Source organism: Lates calcarifer, linkage group LG15 (genome assembly GCF_001640805.2).
Source record: "Lates calcarifer isolate ASB-BC8 linkage group LG15, TLL_Latcal_v3, whole genome shotgun sequence".
In the NCBI taxonomy this organism is placed as follows: Eukaryota; Metazoa; Chordata; class Actinopteri; family Centropomidae; genus Lates; species Lates calcarifer.
In genome coordinates, this window is record NC_066847.1 from 25,152,881 (window position 1) to 25,178,661 (window position 25,781).

Here is a 25,781-nt window from a genome sequence, read left to right on the forward strand (position 1 = left end):
TTAATTCACTGCTTTGCTGTTTTGAATTTTGCCCTACAACTGACACTTTTAAGTATTTTTAAGTACCTGAGATAATGAGATAATAAACTCTATGTGTCTAAGCAGGGTCCTTTCTTGTTCTTGGAGATAGTATATCCCTTTTATGTAGAAAATAGAGAGAAAATGAAGAATTGTAGGATTTGGTTTTCATTAATAAAAGATTCCAAACGGTCAATGGTTTCCCAACATATAAAGACTTCATTACACTGAGTAGGAGCTTGTAATCAATCAGAAGAGTCATTTAGGTAGGGGAAGTGCACAAGAGTGTCTGTGCTATTCAGGGCCTTATTAACACACACACACACACACACACACACACACTGAAAGGGGCCAGTGGTGGAGATAAGACAGAATTGATGGTAACTCCAGAAATAGCACCTTAAGGATCATCACCCCGACCAGTCAGGCTGTATGACTCACACACACACCGGCCCCCACCTCCTCTGCCTTTCTCTGTGTCGCTTGCTCTTTGCTCTCTCCTCCTGCCTCACCCTCTCTCTCACCCATGCTCTCCCACTCTCATGGGATGGTGACTCACAAACACATTGACTGCATGAATTCCAATTTAAGCAGCTGCAGGGATGAGAGGGTGGTGAGGGCATCATAGATGCTGAAATTAGATCGCGGGTCACACTATAGTTTCCTGCCAGTGGAAGGCAGTTTACAGTTGCTTTATACAACCTTGTTTCATGGGAAAACAGAGAGGCAAAATGACTGAATGAAAATGAAAAGTCTTAGCTACATTACATTCTAAATGTTTTTATGCAGAGTTTAAAAAATGACTAGTTTGCATGGAAATACTGACTGAGATGAATACAAGAGATGACAAAAGAATTGTGCACCATACTAGTGATGTTCCTTAACTCCAACATCATCAGCTGTATTTCTAACATGCCTTGCCTTTAGCTCTGAGGATCATTTGACCTGGCAACATGGTATTCATCACTGTTGCTGTCTGTGCTGGATTTGGAGCTAATGTTAGACAAATAGTTGAAATATTATTCAACACCATATTCTGCTGTTAAGTGATTGGCTACAGGGGGTGAGGATTGTCACCTCCTTTTCCTTAATGATGAGTTCCAGTGTTGCAAAGGGCTTATTCCTTTTTGTTTACATGTGACATCAGCAACAACATTATATAATACATATCTATAAAGTATATACAAAAGGTGGGTGCACATTTACTTAAGCATTGAGCTAAAGGTCTGAGGTACTTTACTTGACTATTTTCTTTTTTATGCAATACTTGTACTATTCTACACTGCAGAGACAAATGTACTTTTTACACTGCCACTGGGCATAAGACATACTCATTTTGGAGTGTTCATATTCATAGTAGTAGTACAGTAATGACAGGCCACTAACTTTCCCTTAAAGGTGCTATATGTAAGTTTTTGGTTTTGCTACATAGCCAGTTACCATCATTAGCTGTTTACTTACCAATCTTGATGAAAAGTTGTGAATTCAGCATCAAACTTTGTTTTGTTCGCCAAGAGCTGTCTCCAGCAGTGGAAAGCAACAGCAATGTTTACAATTATCGCCATTGCCCATTTCCAGCAAGAAACCATGTTTGAAAAAAGAAAAGAAGAAACAGAAATAGAGGCAAACCAAGGGCTCACTACTGTTGTCTAAAACAAGACCAAAATAAGAACAAGTAAGTAAATAAGTAGTAAAGTAAATAATCTGTATCACATACAGCAGATTGTCCAATTTGTCCAACATTCCAAGTATTGTTTTTATTTTTATTTTTTTGACAAATTGATTAAGCATAATTTTATAATGAACTGACAAAGGCATAAAAGTCTGTTACAATAAAGCATCTTTTAAAGATGCCTAACTATAATTTTCAGGATTTTTTGGTATAAGATAAATAAATAAACAAACAAATATTCATGAGACATAATGACTAAATAATGAAGGATTATGATTTGGAACAGCTTTACAAAGAAGACTCTCAAATTAATTCATCATATAATTTAGCTTAATATTCAGACACATACAGTATTACATATAGCTTATTGTACTCACTTAAAAGGCTCATTTGTATCACTTGCTTTGGGAAATAGAAAAAATATCATACATACAAAAGCCCTCTTTCAAAATAAGCAGCTAGCAGAATTATGCCTGTTAAAAATAAACTTATATTTTTGGATTTAAACATAATGTATGACTGCAGCTTTATATATTTCTATTTCCCTGCATCACTCACTACAGTGCTCACAGTGTATACTGAAACAACAAAGCAGCCCAAGAGTTAACAGTATGTCTCAATGGAAAATAAAAAAATATATCAGTATAGCTTTTATTTCTTTTGTCTCTTTCAGACATGGATAGTGTTTTGATGAATAGCTTTTGAATACATACCTGAAATTTGTATGATAATAGTAGTTAATAATAACAGTTTTTGTACTTGCCATCATTTAGCAGTCAGCCATTCAAAGATTCTATTACTTGCTCAGCGTTGTGGAACTATCTTCTTTTCAGTGCAACTTCTACAAGGCCATGTACTAAATATCTGCACTCAAGGCTTTCTTTACTTTCCATGAATTTGCTCTGCCACCTTCTTTATTTTTATATTGTATTGTAAAATATTGCTTCCTATTTTCAGCACTGCTCATCCAATAACTTCTCTTTCCTAATCCTTCTCTTTTGTGCTGTTCTCCTGCTTTTCTTTATCACCATCCTCCCCTTTCTCTCCATTTGCTTTGGTATCTTTGCTGGCTGAACTGTTCCCCTCCATGTCCAGCTCTGCTTCACTTTCCACCTGATCATCTTCTCCACTGACCTCTCCATTCACCTTTCTCTCCTCTTCTCCCAACTCTCCCTCTTTTGTTTTGCTCGCATCTTCCTCCTGGTTACTGTTGCTATTGTTGCTTCTGTCATTATCGTTCTCTTTTGTCTCGTTATCTGACTGAGTGTTCCCTGGGTCACTGCTGCTCTCTGTCTCTTTCTGTTCCTTTTCTGTGTCTACATCATTATTTTGGTCCTCAGTGCTTTCCTCCCCCTTTTCATCATCTTTATCTTGCTTCTCTTCTCCTTCTCCTTTAACTTGCTCATCCTTTTCACCCTCAGAAGATGTATGGCCTCCATCCTCTTTCTCTTTACTATCCTGGCTCTTATCACCGTTGCTACTGCTGGACCCCTGCTCCTCACTCTTAACCTCCTCCTTACTCTCATCCAGGACCTCCTCCTTCACCTCCTCCTCTACCTCCTCCTTTATCTCCTCCTTCATCTCCTCCTTTACCTCCTCCTTTACCTCCTCCTTTATCTCCTCCTTCACCTCCTCCTTCACCTCCTCCTTCACCTCCTCCTTTACCTCCTCCTTTACTTCCTCCTTTATCTCCTCCTTCACCTCCTCCTTTACCTCCTCCTTCATCTCCTCCTTCATCTCCTCCTTTACCTCCTCCTTCATCTCCTCCTTTACTTCCTCCTTTACCTCCTCCTTCACCTCCTCAGGTCCCACTGTTGATTTGTCTGCTTTCTCATTACTTGGCTCTTTACTTTCCTTTTCCTCTTCCCCTCCCCCAGTTTCACTATTTCTCTCCTGGTTTTCCTCCTTCTCTTCTTTGCCGGCCAAAGTGTCTTCTTTTGTGGTGTTTTCAGCAGCAGCCTCGTCCTGCTCGCCTTCCTTTAAACCATTCTCCTCTGTGGCTTTCGCATCATTATCTGCAGGTTTCTGTGGATGAAATGCCACAAAAACAATTTCTCTAAATGTGTGTAGGTGTGTGTGTGATCTACACTTTCCTGAAAGAGAGTGATAGCTCTATAATGTCATGAGATTTTCAAGAACCTTTTTTATGGAATGTCATTCAATATGCAACAAGTGGTTATAACGGTATATCAATCAGGGGGTATCAAGGGGTAATTAAATAAGAGACGTTACAGAATTCTATAATTAATTAATTATTCACTTAACACATGGGTGATATTAGTATCAATTCTGTGTCTTAAAGAATTAACAGCTGAAATAAAAGTTTTGTCTCATTCTTATGAGAATCATCAGAAAAGAAGCATCAGACTCAGCCAGTTCCTGATGATATAAATATACAATCATAATAAGTTATTTCCAGAAAACCATGACAAAAAGATTGACATGCGACAAATAACCAAACTGACAACACTATGGCCGGAAATGTGTCTGCTGTACCCCCTAATGAGACAAGCAGAATGTTTACCCACAGTTTACCTCTGTTTATAAAACTGTCTTTGCAGTAGTGTATTATGTATACTACTGTATGTACCTCTTCAGCTGGCTGGTCTTGAGGTGTTTTGTTGTCAGTGTTTCCATCATCAACCTTTGACTCCAGGTCATCTGAGAATAAGAGGGAGACATTTTAACCGGGTGCACTGAGCAAGGCAGATAAGCGAAGCTGATATTACAGGAAGTTGACTTCTCCTTTAAAGAAAAAAATAATAAAGAATGTTTCACTGTGATGTTATGGCACATATAAATCAATGTGTTTCATCACATCCATGTGATATTATATCTTGAATGGGCTTGTTAGGGTCAATATAACCTGGAGTTGAGTGATAAGTGTGAATGAGAGACATTTATTTTATCTAACACAGACTTAAGTAGACTTGTCTGGGCCAAAACAGACAAAATTAACAGAAATATAATAAAATGATATCAGTTGCATCAAAGACCTGAACAATATTTTGATTAACTGAGTGACATTTTGTCTTAAAGAGACTCAACAAGAATAAATGAAGCAGAATACACCACCGTACATGGTACACCACAGCACTGTGTTTGTTTATATACAACTATCACAAATAGGCTGTGTAATTCAGTCAAAGCCCATTACATCATTTCAGAAATCCATAAAACCTCCTCTATGAATAACAAAGCTTTTATACATTCTCCTGTAAGTGACTTGTTGAAATTGTGCAGCTTTTATTCAGCAGTTATGTTTTCAGAACCTGAACAAACACAGCACAAGAGTGACACCTGGTGGTAAAGGCGGGAACCACTCATCACTTTTTTTTTCAGGCAAGTAAACAACTTCCCCAGACAATGGACGTGTGCCAGAGAGAGAGAGACAGTAAACATTTTACAAGCTGAGGGGTGGGAAGAGCACTGCAGGGAAGTTGAAGGTCGTGAGAAGATTGAGAATATGAATGTCACATTAGATTACTATCATATTCATCATCATTATTGCTATCACCACCACAGGAATCATCCTCATGATCACCACAGGTATATTTCATAAGGTAGAGGTTGCTCTACCTTAACCACTGCTCAGAGATTCCAGTGCTAATGTTTATCACTAACAGTGGTTTTCAGTGTTAGCGTAGGCACTCATGAAGGGAGAAATGGGCCCTCCATTTTCTTTTTAATTTGGATAAATGACTGGTTTCTGGTTTTTGCTGAAGCTTTTTCAGTTTCCAATTTTTACTTAAGTTGCAACCTTGTGTCAAGATTATTTTGTCCAACACAAACTGTGCGAGAAAGACTAAATAAAGTACTCGCATGGCAGCAGAAAAAGATGAGAGAAAAAAAGAAATGAAATATGATGAGCCTTAATAACAGTCCACAAGATTAGTTTCCGCTACAGAAAACATCTTCCACTGGCCCCCTGAGGAAACACCTGTCATCACAGACAGTCTGAACAACTGCAAAGTGATACTGTGGATCCCTCTGTTTAAATGAAGACATAATACAGCAACTCAATACCAGCTACACACTCGTTTCTATTGAAGCAATCAGCTCAGCAAGGCAGGTTTGTTGGAGTGCAAAATTAATGTGGGGATTTTCAGTTTTCATGTGAGCATGTGCATCAAAGGCCTTGGAGTAATTAACCCTAAACATCATAAGAGGAATACAACTATACGCTCTGATAAACAACATAATTACGCACTTGTTTTGAAACACTGGATGAGACTGAAGTTTCCAATCAGAAATAAGCGGCAAAAGAGTGTGGAGGAAAAAAAAAGAGAACAGTGTAATTAATGTCTTTAATATTAGTTTCCCTTTCTACAAATACCAGTTAAAGAAGAAAAATGACTCGGGTGGAGATTAGAAGAGTTTATGGAGACATTTAATGCATTTCAAATGCAAAACTGATTGAAGTTTAGCTATGGTAGGAGATGAAACGTTATGGTAATAATAACGGACCTCTTTAAGAATATTTTATGGAAATCGCCTGCATTCATTAGTGGCGAGGGCCGAACGATTGACTGTAAGCAGTAAGCAGTGGATGAGCCACCACGACTCTAAACATCTTAACGTGATTTGAGGATGAGGCACAGGCTCATGAAAATGCTAAATCAAATTAAATACAATATTTAGTCTCCCCCTTCTTGCTCTTCATTAAATCCAGTAGATTTGGGCTCCAGCATTGCAATTGGTTGGACAGTTTTGTGTATGTGTGTGCAAGTGTGAATAAAATGTCTTTCTTTCTGTCATAATCATGCAAAAATCTTTCTCTCTCTCTCTCTCTCTCTCTCACACACACACACACACACACACACACACACACATTCCTTCCTTCATTTATGCACTGTTGGCACACAAACACCAGTAGAGCACACCCACATTTCAGGGGTAATGCTACATCTCATCCATCAGAGTGAAGTAAAACAAGGATGCAACTGTAAGCGGGTATAATTACTCACATAAATGGCTCTCGCTGCCATTCTTATGAGAGGTAAAGTTATAAATGACTGGTGTTCCAGAGAAATGTAATAAAACACAACTGAAGATGAAGTGATAGCAGGTAGTAAACTACAATAACCTCCCACTCCACAACAAGCAAACGGTATATATCTCTTTACACACACACAGACACACACACAGACAGACATTCTGCCTCTGTGGGATTTTGGGATTTTAGTTTTAGGGGACTGCTTTATAAAAAATGAAATAAATAAATAAAAACAGGACTTTTGTGATCTCCATCTCCACACCTCAGACACATAACATGGTGCAGCATTTCTTTGATCTGTGTTTCCATTTGATGTGCTCATTCACTTCTAGTAACCCTGATACCACAGGGGAATAACACAATGTGAAAACTATTCCATGAAATATGTACGGATTACATAAATCAACTTAATTAATAAAACAACATGTAACACAGCAAGAAACAACTCCCTGTGGTTCCCCATGCTCAGATGAACCCTGAATCTGCCACAGAATATCTTTTTTTTATTCAAGTCCTGGCACAGTGTAAGCAAAAAGGTACATCTTCCAACTTCTTCTACAGCATATAAGGGATTGTCAGCAGTCATTTCTTGTTTACAGAAGTTGTAAGAATGAGATTAAACTCAACAGGGAGTTGGAGAATGTTTTATGGGAATAAAGACTTGTCTTTTTGTGGAACAAAATAAAAGAACTGCATAGTATCACTCTCTTTTTATGAAGAACATGAAGTTCTAATGGCAAATGAGACAATGTGCATTAATTCAGTGTTTCCTTGTGTGGGCAGCCATGCCTTGCAGAGAACTGTGGGGTCTAATAAGTTTAAAAGCTTTTCCACCCCTCCAGGAAGCATTTCTGTGTAAAAGCCATACAGTGCAATCAAGTTCTCAACACCACAGGAAATCTGTGGCAGGCAAGTTCAAGAATACATTTTTTTCCATTGCAAATTGAAAACATGAATAGGTTCATTGAGGATGTATGATGCTTTTTATGGCTGCGAAATCACCATCCTGGAGAAACCTGCTGTTTTTAATGCTGTGCAAATCATTTCCTCTAGTTTCTCTAGAAGCTTTAATGTCATTTTTCTAGGATTAGAAGAAGTCCTCAGTGCTGTGCCACTTCAGGGAAAACCTACTGAACTGAATAAAGCTTTGTCTTGTGCTGAGACACGACTAGAAAACCATATTAGTGAGGTTTTTTCAAGAAAGTGCACTGATAATATCAAAACAAAACATCAAATACAAAAAAACTATTTGCCTTTCTCGAATTTGTATGTATTCCAATTATTGCAGTGCTTATTAGAAAATCTTTACCCAGAACTTACTGTGCAGTCTACTGATAACCTAACATCCACAGCATTCTTTTTGTAGTCAATGTGCACCTGGAGACACTCAGGCATTATAACCTCTGACAGGATGACATCTGTCTTACAAGCATACTAGAGAGACATGTTCCTGGAAATGCTTTGGACGGACTAGTCAATAGTGTTTTCTTTTTTCTGGCTTCACAAAAGCAGAATCCTCATTCTTTCAAAACAACATCCCTAAGAGGTTGCAGTTCTGAATAAAACCAAATCACTGCTTCAATACACAGTGTATTTACTGCATGCTTATAAACCAAAGCATGGAAAAATCATTAACATGGCCTCCACAAGCCAATTCTACTTCTAGTGGATTAGCTCTTCAGTGTTAAATAAACACTCAAGCCATGACACACCACCTAATGTACCTAAATCACTCCACACACCACTCTCTGCATATCACCATACAGTACAGCACAGCACCGTACAGTATATTGCTTATATACACCCTGCTGATTTACCCTAGTCAGCACATGCCTGAATTATGGTGGGGTGTAAAACAACATGGGTAGTAACTCTGAATGGTAATTATCAAATGTTGCCACTCAGCAAGTGTGCTCCAGTCACTGACCAGGGTCCTGTTAAAACATTTATAGTGATGTGACACCGAGAAACCAGTCCAGCTGCTTAGCGTAAAATCTGATGACTGGACATTTTGCATGTCCATGTGTTTATCTCTCACATGCATACACACAATATATTTTCATAGAATTCAGTTTACAAGGCAGAAGAGCACAAAGCAAGGGTATCAAGAGAATCATTAGATTTGGGGTTAAGGTGAGGCTCCGTGTAAACATACTGCACATCTCAGTCTCTAAAACACAAGTGTGCAAAGACAGTCACAGCAATTCTATCAAAGGGGTACACCACCAATTTTATACATGGAGCTCGGTTTACTTGAAGCTCTATTTAGCCTGTAAAAAGGAAGCTTCTCTAATGACAGATACCATATCTGTGGAATAAAATATGATATCTCAGCCTCTGCAGCTTTTGATCTAGATGTTTTTTTTTGTTTTTTTGTTGTTTTTTTTTTACTTTATGGACATGCTCTGTTCAAATCCTGGAGTGTCCCTTTAAAAACTCAATAAGCCTGATGGAAACTGTGGTTATGACTAAAATATCATAACATCTTAAGCATATTTATTTCAAATATCTTGAATGCACTAAAAAGAGAAACAGGTCTCATTCTCTTGTGTGGGCACATGGTCTATGACATTGATTTTGTAAAGCATATCTGGTGCATAACATTCTTTACATTAAAGTTTGTTTCCGAGATGCACCCATATAAAAATAAGATACCATACCATTATCTCTGAAGTGAACCTTTTCAGTGGTGTAGAAAATGCCTCTTATGTGCAGTCCTGTGCTTAAATAGCTTTGACATTAAATCAGAGGAGAGCTCTGCTTAACAATGTTGCAGTCAGACAGGCCGAGTAATATTTATAAAGGTCATGGCTTCAGTTAAATATTTTAATAATTCATGGAGTTTGTTCTCTCTCACTTTTCTCACAGTTGCCTGAAACCTTACTATCCAGTATCTCCATTAAATGAAGGTTTTATTCCAAAAGGCTCATGTCTAATAAGTGTAATATGGACAGATATTGAAACTGGATTTTTCTTCCTTCTCAACAAGCATGCACGACTCCATGCTCCAAAATGCAGCAATATTAAGCTATTTTATGCTCTAAAGTCTTCCTCAGTAGTGACTTAATTATCATTGGATGTGGTCGAGTATTTGATCATTGAACCAAGATAGACTGAAAGTAATATTTTTTACCGTTGTATTAAGTATGAATGAAGACCTCAGTGAAAAATTCTAAATTCAGCATTTTGCTGATGTGCTTTACATCCTGTGCAATTTGTTTTCATGTTCTCTTTGACCCCAAACTACATTATTTGAACTACAGCTGGCTGATGACTGTAATACACAACCTGTAATAATGTATGAGCAAGTGCATTATGGGATGGACACACAGCATTTTGCTCTGGCAGCACAGCAACTTCAGATGCTATCTTAAGCCTGTCTCCAACACATGATGTAAATTTTAGATCCCCACAAATGTCAGATATTTACTCTTGCCATTTAGGCTGTATGTCAATGTTGTTTCAGCGTCTCGGGCTTATACAAACCCTGCAGATGCTCTATCATAACCACTTCAGATGCACGTCTACTGGCTCAACCTCAAAAAAAAAAGGCCCCTAAAACATGCAAAGCGGGCCTAGATTAAAAGTGACAGGCCTTAAGAAAATTTGTGTCATTGAGAGTGTCACACGTTACCCTAACCTTATGCTTTGCATGTCATAGCCAACACCGTTGTGTGTCACAGCTGAAACACTTGTTAACAGATTAACGTAGCAGATTAGCACAGCTACCCTGCTCTTTAATCCAGTAATCCTGCATCAAAGGGTCATGAAGAAGCCTTTTTTTCTACTGTAGTGAAAAGAGAGAGATGAAAGGAAAGGAAGAATGAAGGAGGGATAGGGAAGGATGGTCATGTTTGTCTGAAATGTGGCGTACAAGTGTGTGCGTCAATGCACGGAAACACAGGCACACACATAACACACATACAAAAACTGTGCTCACAAACCACACTTTCTAAGAACTTGGCAAGGGGAAAAATAAAAACTTTAAATGTTGCCATCTCTCATCCTTCGCTGCTTAACCTCTTTTTTTGACACAGGCACATGATTTAAGACACAGCCTCTTTGTGTACATGTCTACTGCCTCCCAAGGCTGTTTTGAACCCTATTTCATGCTGACAGGCATTATAGAAACATATGCTAACAGGGCTAATTCCCCAAGGCAGCATCACATTTTATGACACCAGAGGCAGAAGGTTGATCTGGCTGGATGGGCCCATGCATGTGCAAAGGCACGCGCGCACACACACACACACACACAACAATCTTCATTTCTTTCACATTCAACTTGTAAATAATACCAAGAATGTTTCCATTTTGACTTCTTGAAATTTGTTTTTTCCTGAAGAATGCCTCAACCTTAAACTTTCTCGACTTCCAATCAAAGTCCCTCCGAGGAAAATAATGGGAACAGACGTGACGTGGATCTGTCATGTATCATAAATTGAATTGGCTCCTGCTGCAGTACATTCAAATATGGGCCCTAGTGCATGAAAAGGAAGTAGCAGGCTATTCATAACACAAGGTTTTGCGGGAAGAGGATGCCCTTGAGGTTTTAAAGCTAAAATTTACTATTAACAGGTATTGCTTTTAGATTGTTTGAAGCAGTCACCTTTCACGCTGCTGAGACAAGCAAGGGATCCAAGCTGATTTTCTGGCCTTAAACAAACTTGTATTCTAAAAAGCAGTGTCTGTATGTCATTTATTAATCCTGCAGTTCTTGGTCCAATGCTCTGCATCATCTGAAGGAGGAAAATTTGCGTATACTGACAGATACTCATACTCATTCAGGCTTGATAGACTTGAAAAGGACACACACATAATTCTGCAAATCAAAAAGCTTGCAATGCTGTGCCCCCTCATTAATGCATGCGCGGAGGCATGTTCAAGCCATGTAAGAGTCCAGATAATTAAGACACACTCTGTCCTCTGTCAGTGGACCCCCACCCACCACCCCCACTGCGCGCACACACACACGCACTTCCCTCCATCAGTGCCTTTCCTCTCCTTCCTCTCATCCATACCTTCCTGTCTGTCCTTCCTCCTCAACATGCAAGGCTCTTTTGTTGATTTTCAGAGCAGCAATTTGGCCTCAGCGAGGGGCAGAGACAAGTAAAATTCTGCTTTGATGACTCTAAATGGAGAGATTATCAAAATGAAAGGCAATTATCTGATCCCGCCCCATCCCTCTACCCTTCAATATCTCTCTGAGCCTTTCTTTACACCCAGCGCTCGTGCTTCACCATCTCAGGCTATTCACCACATTCGCCATTTGATTCCACCTGTGCTCCTTTTTTTCTCTCTCTTCTCCATGCTTCCTCATAATGTTCTCCTCCCTTCATCATCTCAACCTTTTATTCCCTCTTCTTCTTTAACCTCCTCTTTTATCATCTCTTCTCTTTGTCTCCTATGTCCTCCTCACCTGTGTCCAACCGCATCAGCATCTCCTCTTTCTCCTATCTTTTATTCTTCTCCTTTTTCCCCATTCCTGCTGCTCTTTTTACTTCTTCTCTCTCTCTCCTTCTCAAGGGAGCCATTAAACTGAACTGATCACAAAGGCCCTGTATGAAAAAGAACACTTGTGAACATCCTTCTTCTATTTTGAGGTTAGCAACAACTGCTAATTGGTTACAAACTGAACACGAGTGTTCTCAGCTTACACTGGTCAAACTGAGCTACTATGAAGTGTAACTTTGTTGGGCGAAGCATACGACAGGCAATGTGTCTTGTTGGTTAAGTCTTTTAAACCAAATGTCTTTGTTATGGGAAGTTCAAATTCATTCCATGACCTTTGCTGCATGGCTTGTCAAGCTGCCTCCCCCTCATCTTTGCTGTCACTCACCACTGTGTTCACTCTAATGAAGCAGAAAAGTCAGAAGCTTTATAATACGCACAGGCAGAAACTGCCGCGCTCATCCTCAGTCTGGCTCCCAGCAGCTGATAGACAGTGAATAATGGGGACCGGCGTACTGACACACATGGACACACACACACATGCACACGCACACACATACACACACACACATGCACACACACACACACACACACACACACACACAAAAACTAACCTCGCTGTCACAACAGAGTCAGCACAGAACAGAGGGTGAATCTCAAGTTACAGGGTCACTCTGTCCCATTTATCTTTTTTCTCTCTCATCTCTCTCTGAACTTCCCTCTATTCCTCTCATCGCAAATACATTTATAATGACATGACACCTTTATAATAATCTTTTGTTTTCGCTCCAATGCTCCAGCACACCAGAGATCTGAAGTGTGGGTTTCATGCTGTGTTCTTTCCACGGCCTCTGCCAGTCAGCCAACTTTTTTGGCTGCATTCCTTTTTGGCAGCAGATCGCGATGTGTTTACCTCATACCCGACCAGGGCAGGATTTCCCCCAAGGGGAAAATAACACCAAAAACGCCTCTGCTCTGCTGTGAATCACTAAGCAGAGGTGATATAAACACTATGTTCCCACTGAGCAGCTAAACTGGACGAACGAGACCACAACACTAAACTTAACCTGCTCCAGGAAGGCTAACGGATGTAGAGCTAATTTGTTTGTGGTAAGCCAATGGGCAGCTATGATTTCAGCTCATGTTTGCTTTTGAGAAGCCAAATGGACAAATAATATTTCAGCATTGATTTTCTTTGGACAGGGCAATGAACAAAAAAGAATAAGGATGCCTTTGGGACATTTGAACCTACTGTATCTTACGTTGAGTCTGTTCAGCACCATGGACAGAGACAGGCTAACTGCCATACACAGAAACTGCACTGTATCCACGACGCCAAGCTACTGAGCCAAACAAATAAGCAAAATGTTGTTTCTTGTAAACATGTCAGCATTTAACAAAAGACTTCATAGGTCAGTGGAGGGTGCATGAGAATGTGATATGCTCTCTAAGCCGTTCAAACGATCTCGTCTAATGCCAGATCTTGTTTTCCGAGCTGTCTGTCTGTTAATTCAATCTTTGGTCAATGTCACCCAAGGGGACCAATAATGCAGCATGGTTTTCTGTGGCTATAATATGACATGCCACACAATCTGATGTACAGAGGATTTTGAGGGTGACATTACAGATTTCAAATGCTCACATGCACACACAGATACAGACAAAACACACACACACATTCCTTATTCCTCTCTTTTGATGCAAAATGCCAGCTCCCCTGAACCACAGACACAATTCTCCACGCTCCTTTGGGCTTCTGCTGTCAACCATCCTGCCAGAGGAGAAAACCAGCAACATCTATCATGAGCCACGAGATGACGTAATGTGGCTCATACCGCAGTAGGAGTTGCAACGAGGTCAGCAGCAGTCTGCAGAAAATCTAAATCCCTTTTCTGTAAAATGATCATAAAAAAATAGAAAAAAATGCTCTGAACTGCTCTCCAATAGTTATTGTATGTAATGCAGATGTCATTCATGGAAAAAAAAAAATATCAGGATCCTGAAGCAACAAAACACCTTAATGGTGGAAGGAGTGTCAGCTGCCAATAAGCACACAAGTGAAGTTTAACTGGAAGTAGAGAGTTTCTGGTCATTATAAAAGAATGATCAGAAGCCAAGAGGATGACGTAATGTGTTTCTTGTAATAGCAGTTAATGTCATCATACTAGACCTACTTTCAATATTCCTTGCTGTATTTTTTGCAGGGCAACAGTGCCACTATGTGGGCATTTAAGTACACAGCAGGTTACATAAGATTTCAAACACCATGCATTACATCATATATCTCTATACATTATAATCTTAACTGTAGGCTATATAGGCCTGTTTGTGCCACAGGTTGCAGTAATTATCTATGGAGGAAGACAACTAAGACATACAGACATTCAAAGGTCAGGAGGTAATTTGTATATGTCCATGTCGTATTATCTTGACAGGTGTAGTAGAGAGGGAATGTTGTTGAAGCCAAACACTCATCTTCTGAATTGCACAAGCACATGCAATCACACATGAATGCATACACCCACTTAGATATTCAATTTGTCATTTAAAACACACACACACACACACACACACACACACACATCCAAGCGCTATTAGTAATTGCATATAAACAATTACTAATAGAAAACGGTGAATCACATGGGGATGACACTCAGTAGATACTCAGCAGCAGCTGCAGAACAATAGCCTGTGACAGTTTTGAGATCGAAGTCTGTCACAGATTTTTTTTTTTAAATGTCATCACACCTCAACACATTAATAAGACATTTTTATCACTATTGTTGGTGATAATTGAATTACTAATACAGAACACAAACATATCATCATTTAGTAATATAAATTCCATACTCGATTCTGTTCTATTTTCTCCCATGTTACCATTGTCAGAGGTGCCGAGGGTCATGCTTTGTCCGCTCCTCTTCTTCCTGAGCGAGAGGAGTCTGGCCTGAGAGATTTCTCTGACGATGGAGGCCAGGTGTTCCTTGTTGTTTCCGCTGTGGCCTGGAGGGGAGGCCTTGGAGTCTCCACTGTCACTATATTGAACCGTGGATTTACTCTGGGGGAAGTGGAAGTCTAGTCAGTTAATGACAAACTTTATATACTGTATATACAGTGTGGAAATAAGAAGAAAATGTACAAAATATCATGCACATCTTCCTGTTGAGATGAAGAGACTTTTTGCTTATCCTTGCTGCATGTGTTTATCTTTTGATATGAGAAAGTGCTTATTATATTTTCTTTGAAGGTTAAGACCAAAGTTATTTAAATTAGCTAGGGCTGGGGAACTAAACGTTAAAACATGACACATTAACATGATATGGCAGTATCAAGTGAAAGTTAAAAAAAAAACAACAAAAAAAAAAACATTGAGTTTATATGATCCATTTCCATTTATGGATTTTTATGGAATATTGTGAGCAATTGTCAGCATTGAGGCATTTCATTCATTGACATTTAGAACTATGGCTATCTGGGCCTCCCCCTAAAAGCTCCTGATAAATTAACACACACATAACAATGTGAACAATAATCACCCTATATATAACGATTCTGATAACATAATTTAGCTAATATGACTATTCCTCCACCAGTGCGTGTAAAGGCAGATCTGGCGTCATGTACTTGCGAATGTGCGCACACCAGCACCGCTGCTGAAAAAAAAAAAAAAAATCCAAGAGAAAATACTGTTTTTAACAGTAAAAATATTTCATTCAAACCTAAATAATCAAAATAATTCATGCAAAGGGATAATGCAGTTCTTACATTTCCATTGTGCTTGGAGAATCTGTAGATAGGTGGAAGAGAGTAGGCTTTCATTCTGTAGACAAAACAGACAAAAAGATGTAATTTACATAAACACATGATATGAAGTACCTGCTTTACAAAACTGGTTCATGAGCACATCTGATATTAGCCATGTAATTTTGTAAACCCCAGTATAGGTAAAGCTAAACGCCTATTAAATAGTCTATATATATATAGATATATAGATAGATAGATAGATTAGATTTTTTGTTCAATATGAGCATGGAAAACTGTAAACACTGTAAATTTTCATTTTTGTCCATTCAAAGTAAAATAATAATAATTTAAAATATAAGCACTAGAACTTTTATTCATGTGCAGTAAATTATTCATCTTGCAAATAATATTTGGAGCTAAGGGATGTAGCTTTCAGGAGGTTTGAGGGAAGCTATTAGCCCTGGAGGAGTAATTAGTTGCCACACTAGAACACAAACTGAACGGTCTCCAAGAACCATCTCTGGTAGCCATAGTATTCCATTTTTACATTTCTATAACTCTTGATGAAGAAGAACTCAAGGTTCTACATACTGATGGATACTAGCAATGTGTATCACTTGAAAGTGTTGTTTGCTGCATGTCAAATCAGTAACCTGAGATATACTGGTCAATTAAAAAACACCTGTTTAAGGGGTTTATTCAGTATATAAGAGACATTCACACAAAATGGACATTAATAGTTTCTATATCTTAGCCTCTATATCAGTTTGTGCAAGTTCAAAATTTTCATGTTTGTATTATAGGATGAGTATCAATATAGATACTGTAAGCATGGGAAAAAATGGGAAATTCCGAAGTTATAAAGGCACACCCTACTATGGCATTATTTTTCAACTGGTTGTGTCATATGGGGGAGGAGAAAAAAAGAACACCAAATAATCCTCTATAAAGAGATGCCTTTCTGAAACATTCAGAAGATACATGTGAAGATGTTCTGAGAATCAGTTTATCAAATAATACAATGCAGACGTGTGATAGAACCACTGACTAAATTGGATTCTCTATCAAGATGTCAGTCTTCAGAGAACGTGCTATTCCAGTATATTTTCTGCCTACCCATTGACCCTCCTTGTCCCTCTTGGTTTGGTGAAGAGCAGGTCACTGTAGGCCAGCTTCTTAAACTTTTCTCTTCCCACAGCCACATAAAGCTGACCGCTCTCCAGCTGATTCCCATCAGTCACCTGGTGTCCCTCATAGGTGTAGAGACTAGAGCACACAAAGAGAGTCAAAAGCCCCACGATTTCCATCATGTGTTTGCACCAGTTAGTCAAAACGAGATGGACTCGTTGCTGAATGCCCACCCACAATCATCATGTGGTCATTTATTCACTAACACCAACAACCACATTCATGTCTTTATAGAGAATATGTGGGCGTGTGTATCACGTACAACAAGTGAAAACTTATTCAAAAAAGGTCTACGCTAACATAAATGACTTGAAGCAGTTTGAAGAAAATTCAGTTTCATTCATATGCAAATGTATGCAGCAAGGTGCTAGAAAATCTAATGAGATCATCTGTTATGATGGAAGAACATGTGGTTTAAGTCTGAAGCCTCTGTCATGTGCTGTTCTTGATTTATTTCGTTAACAAGTATAAACAGACATTATATCATGATGTAGGGAGAAAAAAAATACAGTCCATATGTTCCATATGTTTTTTTTTTTTTTGTTGTTGTTGTTGTTGTTTTTTTGTGGTACCTTCGGACACCCCCCAGGACTCTCAAACCCATCTTCTCCGTGATCATCTCTAGTATTCTGTCAAACTGGCCCAGCATCCTCTGGTGGATCAGCAGCCTCATGGCGGGGTTTAAAACATCACCATTTGCAACCACGCTAAGTGAAGAAAATACACATGGATATGAGTTACAAATAACAGTGACACTGAGTGTATCTCCTCTGAGATCGAGCATGTCCCTGTGACATCAGGAAGTCAGCAGTCTGTGACATTATCTCCCACTTGGGAACACAGAAAGACATTGCTGGCAGCTAAATTATTGTATATGTACAGTATATATGAGTGGGTCTAAACACTCTGCGGGCAAAATGAATGGGTTAGGATTGTGGTAAAACAGTGTAAGATGGTTAGTGTGAAATTAGGGGAAACTGAACTTACAATATTGTACACGGCTCCTTGATGGGTTTCAGAAATCGAGCGGACACAACGATTCGATTCTGTGGGAGTGGTTTGGGCTGGAAAGGAGAGATAAGAAAGAGTGAAATATGTCATGAACCTATCAATGCTTTGAAAGTTTGTCAGCAGATCAGTGTTTCCTCTTGGGATTAGAGGACAGCTCTCGTTTCCCAGTGGAGGCTCAGAAAAACAGACCTGTGTGAACGTTGCTTTAGGGACCAATGCTAACACTGGAGTCAGTATTGATATTCTGGTTGGTAAGGACAACATTTAAGGTAACTCCAGTTGCTATATATAACTGCCCATGTCAGGACAGTCAACAGAGTTAATACTATACATCCTCTAGAGCCAGAAGTGCTTGGAGAATGGGAGGGTGGCAGCAGTTTGATGTAGAATTATGTGCTTATTGTCGACAATATTATGTATAGTCTTATGCATTTTTTAAAGAATGAATCCACTTTTTAATTGTTTTGTTTTTTTGTTTTTTTTTCTCTCTTTCTGCTGTGAGAAATGTCAGTTTACAGTACCTGAAAACAGTACTGTGTGACATCAAAAGCTTTCACCCATAAAAGCCAAAGAGAAAGAGCTATTGTCCACACTGAAAGAATCTGTCTCTCATCTCTGTGACAGCAAAAGAATGATCCTTCTGTCCATTGAGGTTATGAGGTTGCAAAGAGTGAGCTCTGCAGGTCCCGTCCCATAACACCTGGTAACCTGCTGTGACACTAAGACTGAGATTTGGATCCTATGAGAGAAAGAGAGATATGGTAGGAGGTATATTAAAACTCCTCTGGGGTTTGTGAGTGCACCCTGGTAACAGAGATGTGAAAAGGAGAACGCAAAAATGTGCATCTTAAAACAAGGTGTTGGGACATGTTCAGAGATATACCTGTAACCAGGCATGAGACCAGGGTCTTGTTATTGAGTTTAAGCCCCATGTCTCTGGCTAAAAACTGTACAAATAACACAAACATTAAAATATATTTTAATTCAAATAATATCCCAATATAATCAAATTCCCAACAATGTTGCTTGCATGTCCACTTTAATTATTTGCCTTTTATGTGTGCTACAAAGGCAACAGCTACATGTGTGCCACAGAGACTAATATAAACCACACGGCTGGTAACCAGTCCAACCCAGGAACAAACAGAAACAGGCAAGGCATGAATCAGCCTCCAGGGAGCTATTAAAAGTATCAGATTTGTTTTTCTGTTGAGAGTGATTTTTATCAGCTCGTGATCTTTTATAGTACAGTGGGAAAAAGTCCACTCAGCTCATTTTAATGGCCATCCCATTTGGCAGACATCATTTGGTGCGGTTACGTGGCTTTAATAAGTCAAATGATGAAACCTATAGCACCTTTAACAGGAAACCCAGGCTGGGAAAACACCTTTTACTTTCAATACAGCTCACATACTTAACATCTCTCGCCCACTCGATTCTATCCACAGAGTGCAGATGCTACGCTAACAGCAAAATCAGTGCTCTTTATTTCTAATGCATGGATTTTGTGTATAACAAGGTACTACATCTTGACTGCTGGCAGAAATCACGATGACCAATTCATTTCAATAATTTCATCTCACTTAAAAACTCAATTGGCATACTTAGATCCTTGTTTATAATGACCAGCAGGTTTGAGCACGGCTTGAAGTGGGTCCTCTAAAGCGTATCCAATCAAAAACAGACTAACAAAAACATAAATTTCCAGGTGAAAGGGAAAGCTGTGGTCAGAGTGGGTCACATAAAGAGTGGTACATCGAAGACAGTGACCATAAAATTTTGTCAGTCCATCATGTAATTGCCCCAGAATCAGTAAGGCCAAAAAACAAAACTTGCTGAGCACCTTACTGCATTCTCATCATTAATCAACATAATCAGCCAGGTTAAGTGGGGTAAGCCAGGAGGAAGCGGGGTCCTTGTAAACAAAATTGGTTCTTTTAATGCTCGCCAATCACAGCAGCAACAAGTGCTTGAGGTTATCTGAGATGAAAAACAGCTACTTGCTCGTGGGCGATAAGTCAAAATCAAGAGCACAGAGAGTAGTTCCTGATTTCTCTTTGTGTGATTAACATGTTACAGTGGAGAGAGGCCGGGTGCACACACAGTCAGTGCTGAGGCTCTGACCACAAGGCCAGAGATAAACGTCAAAGACAAAGGAAAAAAAATGAGATGCACACTTTTACTGCTGAGACCTTGTGTGACCCATTGTTTTCTCTGACTTACATTAGCATGCTAAAATATCTGTAAACCTTATTATAAAAAACAACAAAAAAATTTCAGCTCTCATTTGGAAGGAAGACCTGCAGCTGACTTTCAGAATAGATGAGCCTGACGCCCTTGTTTTGGCTGTGACTTCATAGCTGGTGATTAAAGATGCATTGAAAGGAGGGATGATTATGATCCATAAATCAATAATTCATGGCCATTGAGACAACAACAAAGTGATTCTTCACAGAGAACAATGGGGAGGAATGCTTAACATTACACCTTGCTTAAATGATCTTTCTAAAACCTTTACACTGTGGGTGGGGGCGAGGGTGCAGAGGTGATGTTCCCAAATCCTCATCTATCTTGCATCTAGTGGCAGTTTCAAATGTTGAAGAGTTGGATTGAGTAAGGATGTTGTTGAAACTGAAACCAGGGCGCGAAAACGTAGCCACTAAAGGGGTTTCATTAATCTCCAAAACTAAAACCAAACGAATGCAAGAAAATAAAGCGGTTAAAGAATGTGTTTATGATTGAAGCAAAAACATTCCAGTGTGTGTTTTTTCAACCTCAGGATCCCTTCCCTGGTTAGGGCATATAAGATCCACAACACCTCAAGACTGTCTGGATCACTGACAAGACTATGTAAATTATTAATTAACAGGTTCCATCTCTGCAGATTGTGTTGATGTGATGCCAAAGATCATAACTATTGGGAGTGGCTGGCACAGCTATTGCTGCTAGTTACCTTACCTTACTACTACCTCACAACACAGCCACAGCTAAACTGCTCTACATAGTAAACAAACAGAATACATCGACAGCAGGGCTTTTGCTGCTTTCAAGGGGAACTTTCCTTTCTTGACTAACTTTGTGACAGAAATAACTTTCTGAAAAACTGACAGAAGGGAAGACTTCCTCCTTACCGGCAGGTGAAGACTCTGCAGCATCCTCCTCTTTCTAGAGCCAATCTGTAGGTAACTGCAGATAAAACATAAATAAACAAGGCTAAGTGAATCATTCAGGTCACAATGATTAAAAAGGTGCAAGTAAGTTGCTCGTATTTAAGCACTGATTAGCTGAAGCAGAATATCTATTCTGTAGCTGCTGTAACATTTTTACTGTGAGTAAATTCTTACTTGGAGTTATTCATGTATTTATCATCTCTTGCATTAGAACTGATTTTGCATTCAATTCCTTTGGGCATTAAAGTGACAATATGATATCAGGGAGAGGTACAGTAGAATGACAACTGTGGTAAATTATATACTCAGGTTTGCAACAGAGGATTCATACTGTGACTAACAAGGCAAAAGTCAAATTTCATGTCTCCAGAATACCTCCTGATGCAACTGCTTCACCTCTGCATTCTATGAATAACTGACTGCACAAATCTCATTACCTGTTGTGTGTCAACCTAAGTCCATCTTTTTTTAGGACCAGGAAAGGCCAGGCCGGGGCAGAGCCGAGAAGAGCAGAGAACACATTTTTACAGTGTTGATTTCATCTGCCTCATGCTGTGACTCAGCACTGGTGCAAAACTGTTGAGTCACTTAAATTTTAAGACCATGACCCAGTCAAAAGGTCTGATCATTAGTGTCTTATGTACTGTATGCAAACAATGGCTGCTGGACCAAGCACCGAGTGTGGAACCCAGTTGGTGCGTGTGTAATACAACTGAGATTTCAATTCCTTACAACTAACAATATTTACAACTGACCAGCATGCTTCCCTGCCTACTGCCAGGTCACCAACACTTGCATCCTCAGTTACTCTTAAAACAGTGAGAGGGGAAAGACATTTGAAAGTTGATATCATTATGCCAAGTCGTAATTTAGTCTTACTCCATCTTCTTGAATCTCTCCCTCCCAGCAGCGACGTACTGCTCTCCGCTCCGCAGGCTCTCCAAACAGTCCACCTTGTGGCCTCCTCTCGGTGTGTAGATGTTTCTCACCGCTCCAAACGGGGCTTGTATCCCGCCGGTCACCTCCCTCAGCAAAGTCTCAAAGTTGGAAACCCTCTTTTGGTTTATGACGATACGACGAGCCTCATAGTACGGGTCACCGTTTCGAAACATGAAAATGTTCTTCACGACTGGCTGTGACAAAAAGTTTGGCTTCTCCGAGCCCATCTTTGTGCGTTAACAACAGGCTGGCGCGCGCGCGCGCGACGAATAGAGATCTGTTGTTATAATAAACCTACAACGGGCTGATCCCAACTGCCAGACAAAAGCTTACAGTCCATTATAATGCCATTAGAGCTGGTCCATGCTGGCCAAATGTTTACGGTTGAGCGGAGAAACACGCGGCACGCGGATCATCAAGGAGGTCAATGGTTTGGACAGAAAAGCGTTCAGGACAAAATGCTACTCGGGGGTTAGGAGGAGGAAGTAAAGGAACAAAAATAAAACCACGTGCACGTAAGTTCAGTATGTGTTACGATGATCCAACGTCGTAAATGTCAGCTATCCATAAGTTTTGCAGAATCTCAATCCGCTACAACGGAAACAACGCAGAGTTATCCGCCTCGCGTGCACCAGCTGCGCAGCAGGTGATGGTAAAAGCCAAACGACTCTCTGTAGTTTCCCTACGATGTAGGCTGAGCATCATGGGAGCTCATCTGTTGGGATGTATCTATGGGAACACCCCGCTGTTTCTCTCACCGATTGCCACAGACCTCACCTAGTTGTAATCGGCAGGTAGTCGATCATTAACTGAAGAGGGAGAAAAAAAATGATTTATTTAATAAAATGCACATTGTCAGTGAGTGGGGAAACACAAGCAAAGGTGCACGACGACCAGCACAGTGAGCGGGGGGTCGGGAGGGGGACAGTAAACTAAATTGCAACGCTTAAATGGTGTAAAACACTCCAACAGCCATGTGAGAAAGTTAATTGGGCATCAAGAGACCAATTGGAAACCCGGTGACATCCCGGTCCCGAAAGTGAGACACAAAACATGTTTGTTCTGTGTACTCTAATTGTGTTACACAACAACAGGGAGATCTGTACGCTATGTCCTTTTGTACATTATTGTCAAGTGGCACATTTCTTTTTGAACCAATTAAAAGCAAGATGAATTTATAATATAACTTGATTAAATAGTAGTACATTTATGTCAGTTCTATCTTTTTAATCCAAATTCTTGAAATAAATTTCCCACCATATATGAAGCCGTGAAATATAACAGGTTATTATCTATATTTCTCACAGAAGTTGTGACATGTACTACCACAGCCTACAGTCTGTTTTCTGTCTGTTTTCGGGCTATTTCAGCTGCTCTGTGGAACCAGAGGGCTAATCATCACCAAGACCTCTTCTTACTCTTTTCCCTCCTCCTTCACCGCACACAACCTCTTTCATCATTAGCAGCAATCAGTGTTAGAATTACTACTTCACTGGGGTGTACTGGGTGGGACTGCCAACAATAAGGTCAGCCAGGGCTAAAAGCCTCCAATAAACTTAACATAATATAACGTATAATGCTTATAGACCTACAGCAGTTCTGTAAGTAGCAACCTAGTTGCTTACACTGCAAAGATGCACCCCACACCTCATTTACTGCACAGACTAACTATACTGTAGACTTCTTTAGATGCAGTTTGCTGCTGGAGCCACCTGATGGTGCTATAGCATATAATGTGGAGTAGGATTTTTTTTTTTTAATTAGTAGTAGCTGCAGAGTTATCATATGCTCAAACTTGAATAAAGATAGATAGTAGACGATAAATATTAAAGACCTGACCTTGTAGTATAGAGTGATAGAAGTTTAGATGTGACAACCTGCTGCTTACACCCCTGAAACTCACAGGTTCTTATATTAAGCTTGTGTTATACATCCACATTTACATTTACTCATTTGGCAGATGCTTTTCTGCAAAGCGACTTACAAGTGGGGCAACTTGGGGTTCATTGTCTTGCCCAAGGACACTTAGGCGCATGGGCAGGAGGAACTGAGGATCACACCGCCAAAAGTGAACAACCCGCTCTACCACCTGAGCTATGTTCCTATGTTTTTAAAATGTAAAATGCTATTTTTTAAACAGGGCTTTTGCACATCCCAGAGCAAGGGTATATGTGAAAATTTGTTCACAGATGACTTCTGTGACTGAGCTCTCACTCTGCCAATGGGATGTTTTCTTTTAAGACTGAAACATCCGAGGAGCTTTATTTAAACATGTCAACTGTGGTAATGGTGTTAAGATGCTGTACGTGGAGAGACATGTAGTGCCTTTGTTTCACCAGCAGAAGGCAGCATACAACTAAAAACAGCTCATACTTGACCATCACACATAAGCGCATACAATTGAGAAGTACGTTTTATGTAAATGCAGTAAAAGGTGTGAAATTTGCTCCATCCAGTCACCATGTTTGTCCAAAACTGGCATGTGTGAAGCCATATTCTACACTTCTGGACAGTATAGTCATTATAGTCATCTCTCTGTATGTGTTGTATTCTGTCAAAAACCCAAATGCAGTATTACTTACATGTAGTCCTGTCCTGTCTCTCTCTCTCAATTACATGCCTATCTAGGCCCACAGTGTCCAGTGATTACTAACCATCTGTGTTTGCATTTTCAGTATTAGAGAGCCAGAGATATTTCAGCCAAAGCCACTGGTTGTTGACTGTGCACATCTTCTTTGACACAATGTCAAGACAAAGTCAATATCACACATATAAATAAGAAAATCCCTTTTCCTTCCACCTCTCCTTGTGCATATCCTTTCAGTCTCAACACCAGAGGCAAGACATGAAATTATACATAATTGCCATCGTTTATTGGATGTGATAATGGCACCTTTTAAACCCTATTCCTTGCATGGCCAAAATTGCTTTGCAATTGTCCTAGCTTGACAACATTTGGAAAATCACACAGCAAAACATCTGTCACAGCTCTTTACCAGTGTCAACAAATGGAGGTAAGGTGGCATCAACAAACACACACATTTAGATTTGTTAAGGAACCCCCCTTTATGTCATGCAAAATATAAGAATAGCAGATTATAGAATGAGACATCAACAGGTTTACTGCCACACACTGACAGTGGGCTCAGAGTAAGTTGTGTAGTAACATATTCAATTGGGTTTCTGCTTCGACAATATCTGTTCTCTGTGAATGTAGCTTAATGCTAATGTGGCATTTTCAGCGAACCTGCTCTCATCTACCGTATGAAAGCTGTAGTGTGCAAACAGTACAGACTTCTTGAGTGGGTAATTATTATGGAATACAGATGCGGTGGAGAACAATTACAAAATGAATATTTACATTTGTAAACCTCCTTATTAAGAGGAACATAAAAGTAACATTTAACTACAAATAAATGTATTGACTGCAATAATGATTCTGTCCTCCCAGCTGCAGTCGTGGTTTCACAGGGGACAAATGGTGTGGAGATTTTGCGCTTGGTCAGGGATGAAATAGGGGGAAATGACAGAGATGACACATTTTATCCACAAACACAAAGTATTTCCGTCTTTTCCTCTTACCTGATAAACA

The 25,781-nt window shown here is 39.6% G+C and overlaps 1 protein-coding gene across 1 annotated transcript; it reads right to left on the reverse strand.

The window, feature by feature from the left end:
* Positions 1-1,761: 1,761 nt before the first annotated feature.
* On the reverse strand, positions 1,762-22,832 carry LOC108889092 (doublecortin domain-containing protein 2). Its single transcript, XM_051076103.1, has 9 exons — positions 22,130-22,832; positions 21,212-21,266; positions 18,057-18,133; positions 17,642-17,776; positions 16,998-17,147; positions 15,903-15,957; positions 15,018-15,195; positions 4,281-4,351; positions 1,762-3,715 (listed from the first exon to the last, which is right to left on the reverse strand). The coding sequence occupies exons 1-9, from the start codon at positions 22,414-22,416 to the stop codon at positions 2,675-2,677; spliced, it is 2,049 nt and encodes a 682-aa protein (XP_050932060.1). The 5' UTR covers positions 22,417-22,832; the 3' UTR covers positions 1,762-2,674.
* Positions 22,833-25,781: the final 2,949 nt, after the last annotated feature.

What these genes read in the sequence shown, in the direction of transcription:
- LOC108889092 (XM_051076103.1), bottom strand. Translation starts at nt 22,416, where the DNA reads ATGGGCTCGGAGAAGCCAAACTTTTTGTCACAGCCAGTCGTGAAGAAC. An exon ending in GAGAGATTCAAGAAGATGGA is followed by an intron (nt 21,267 to 22,129) that starts GTAAGACTAAAT and finishes TTTTATCTGCAG; the next exon opens with TTACCTACAGATTGGCTCTA. An exon ending in TCTCCAAGCACAATGGAAAT is followed by an intron (nt 15,196 to 15,902) that starts GTAAGAACTGCA and finishes CACTTCCCCCAG; the next exon opens with AGTAAATCCACGGTTCAATA.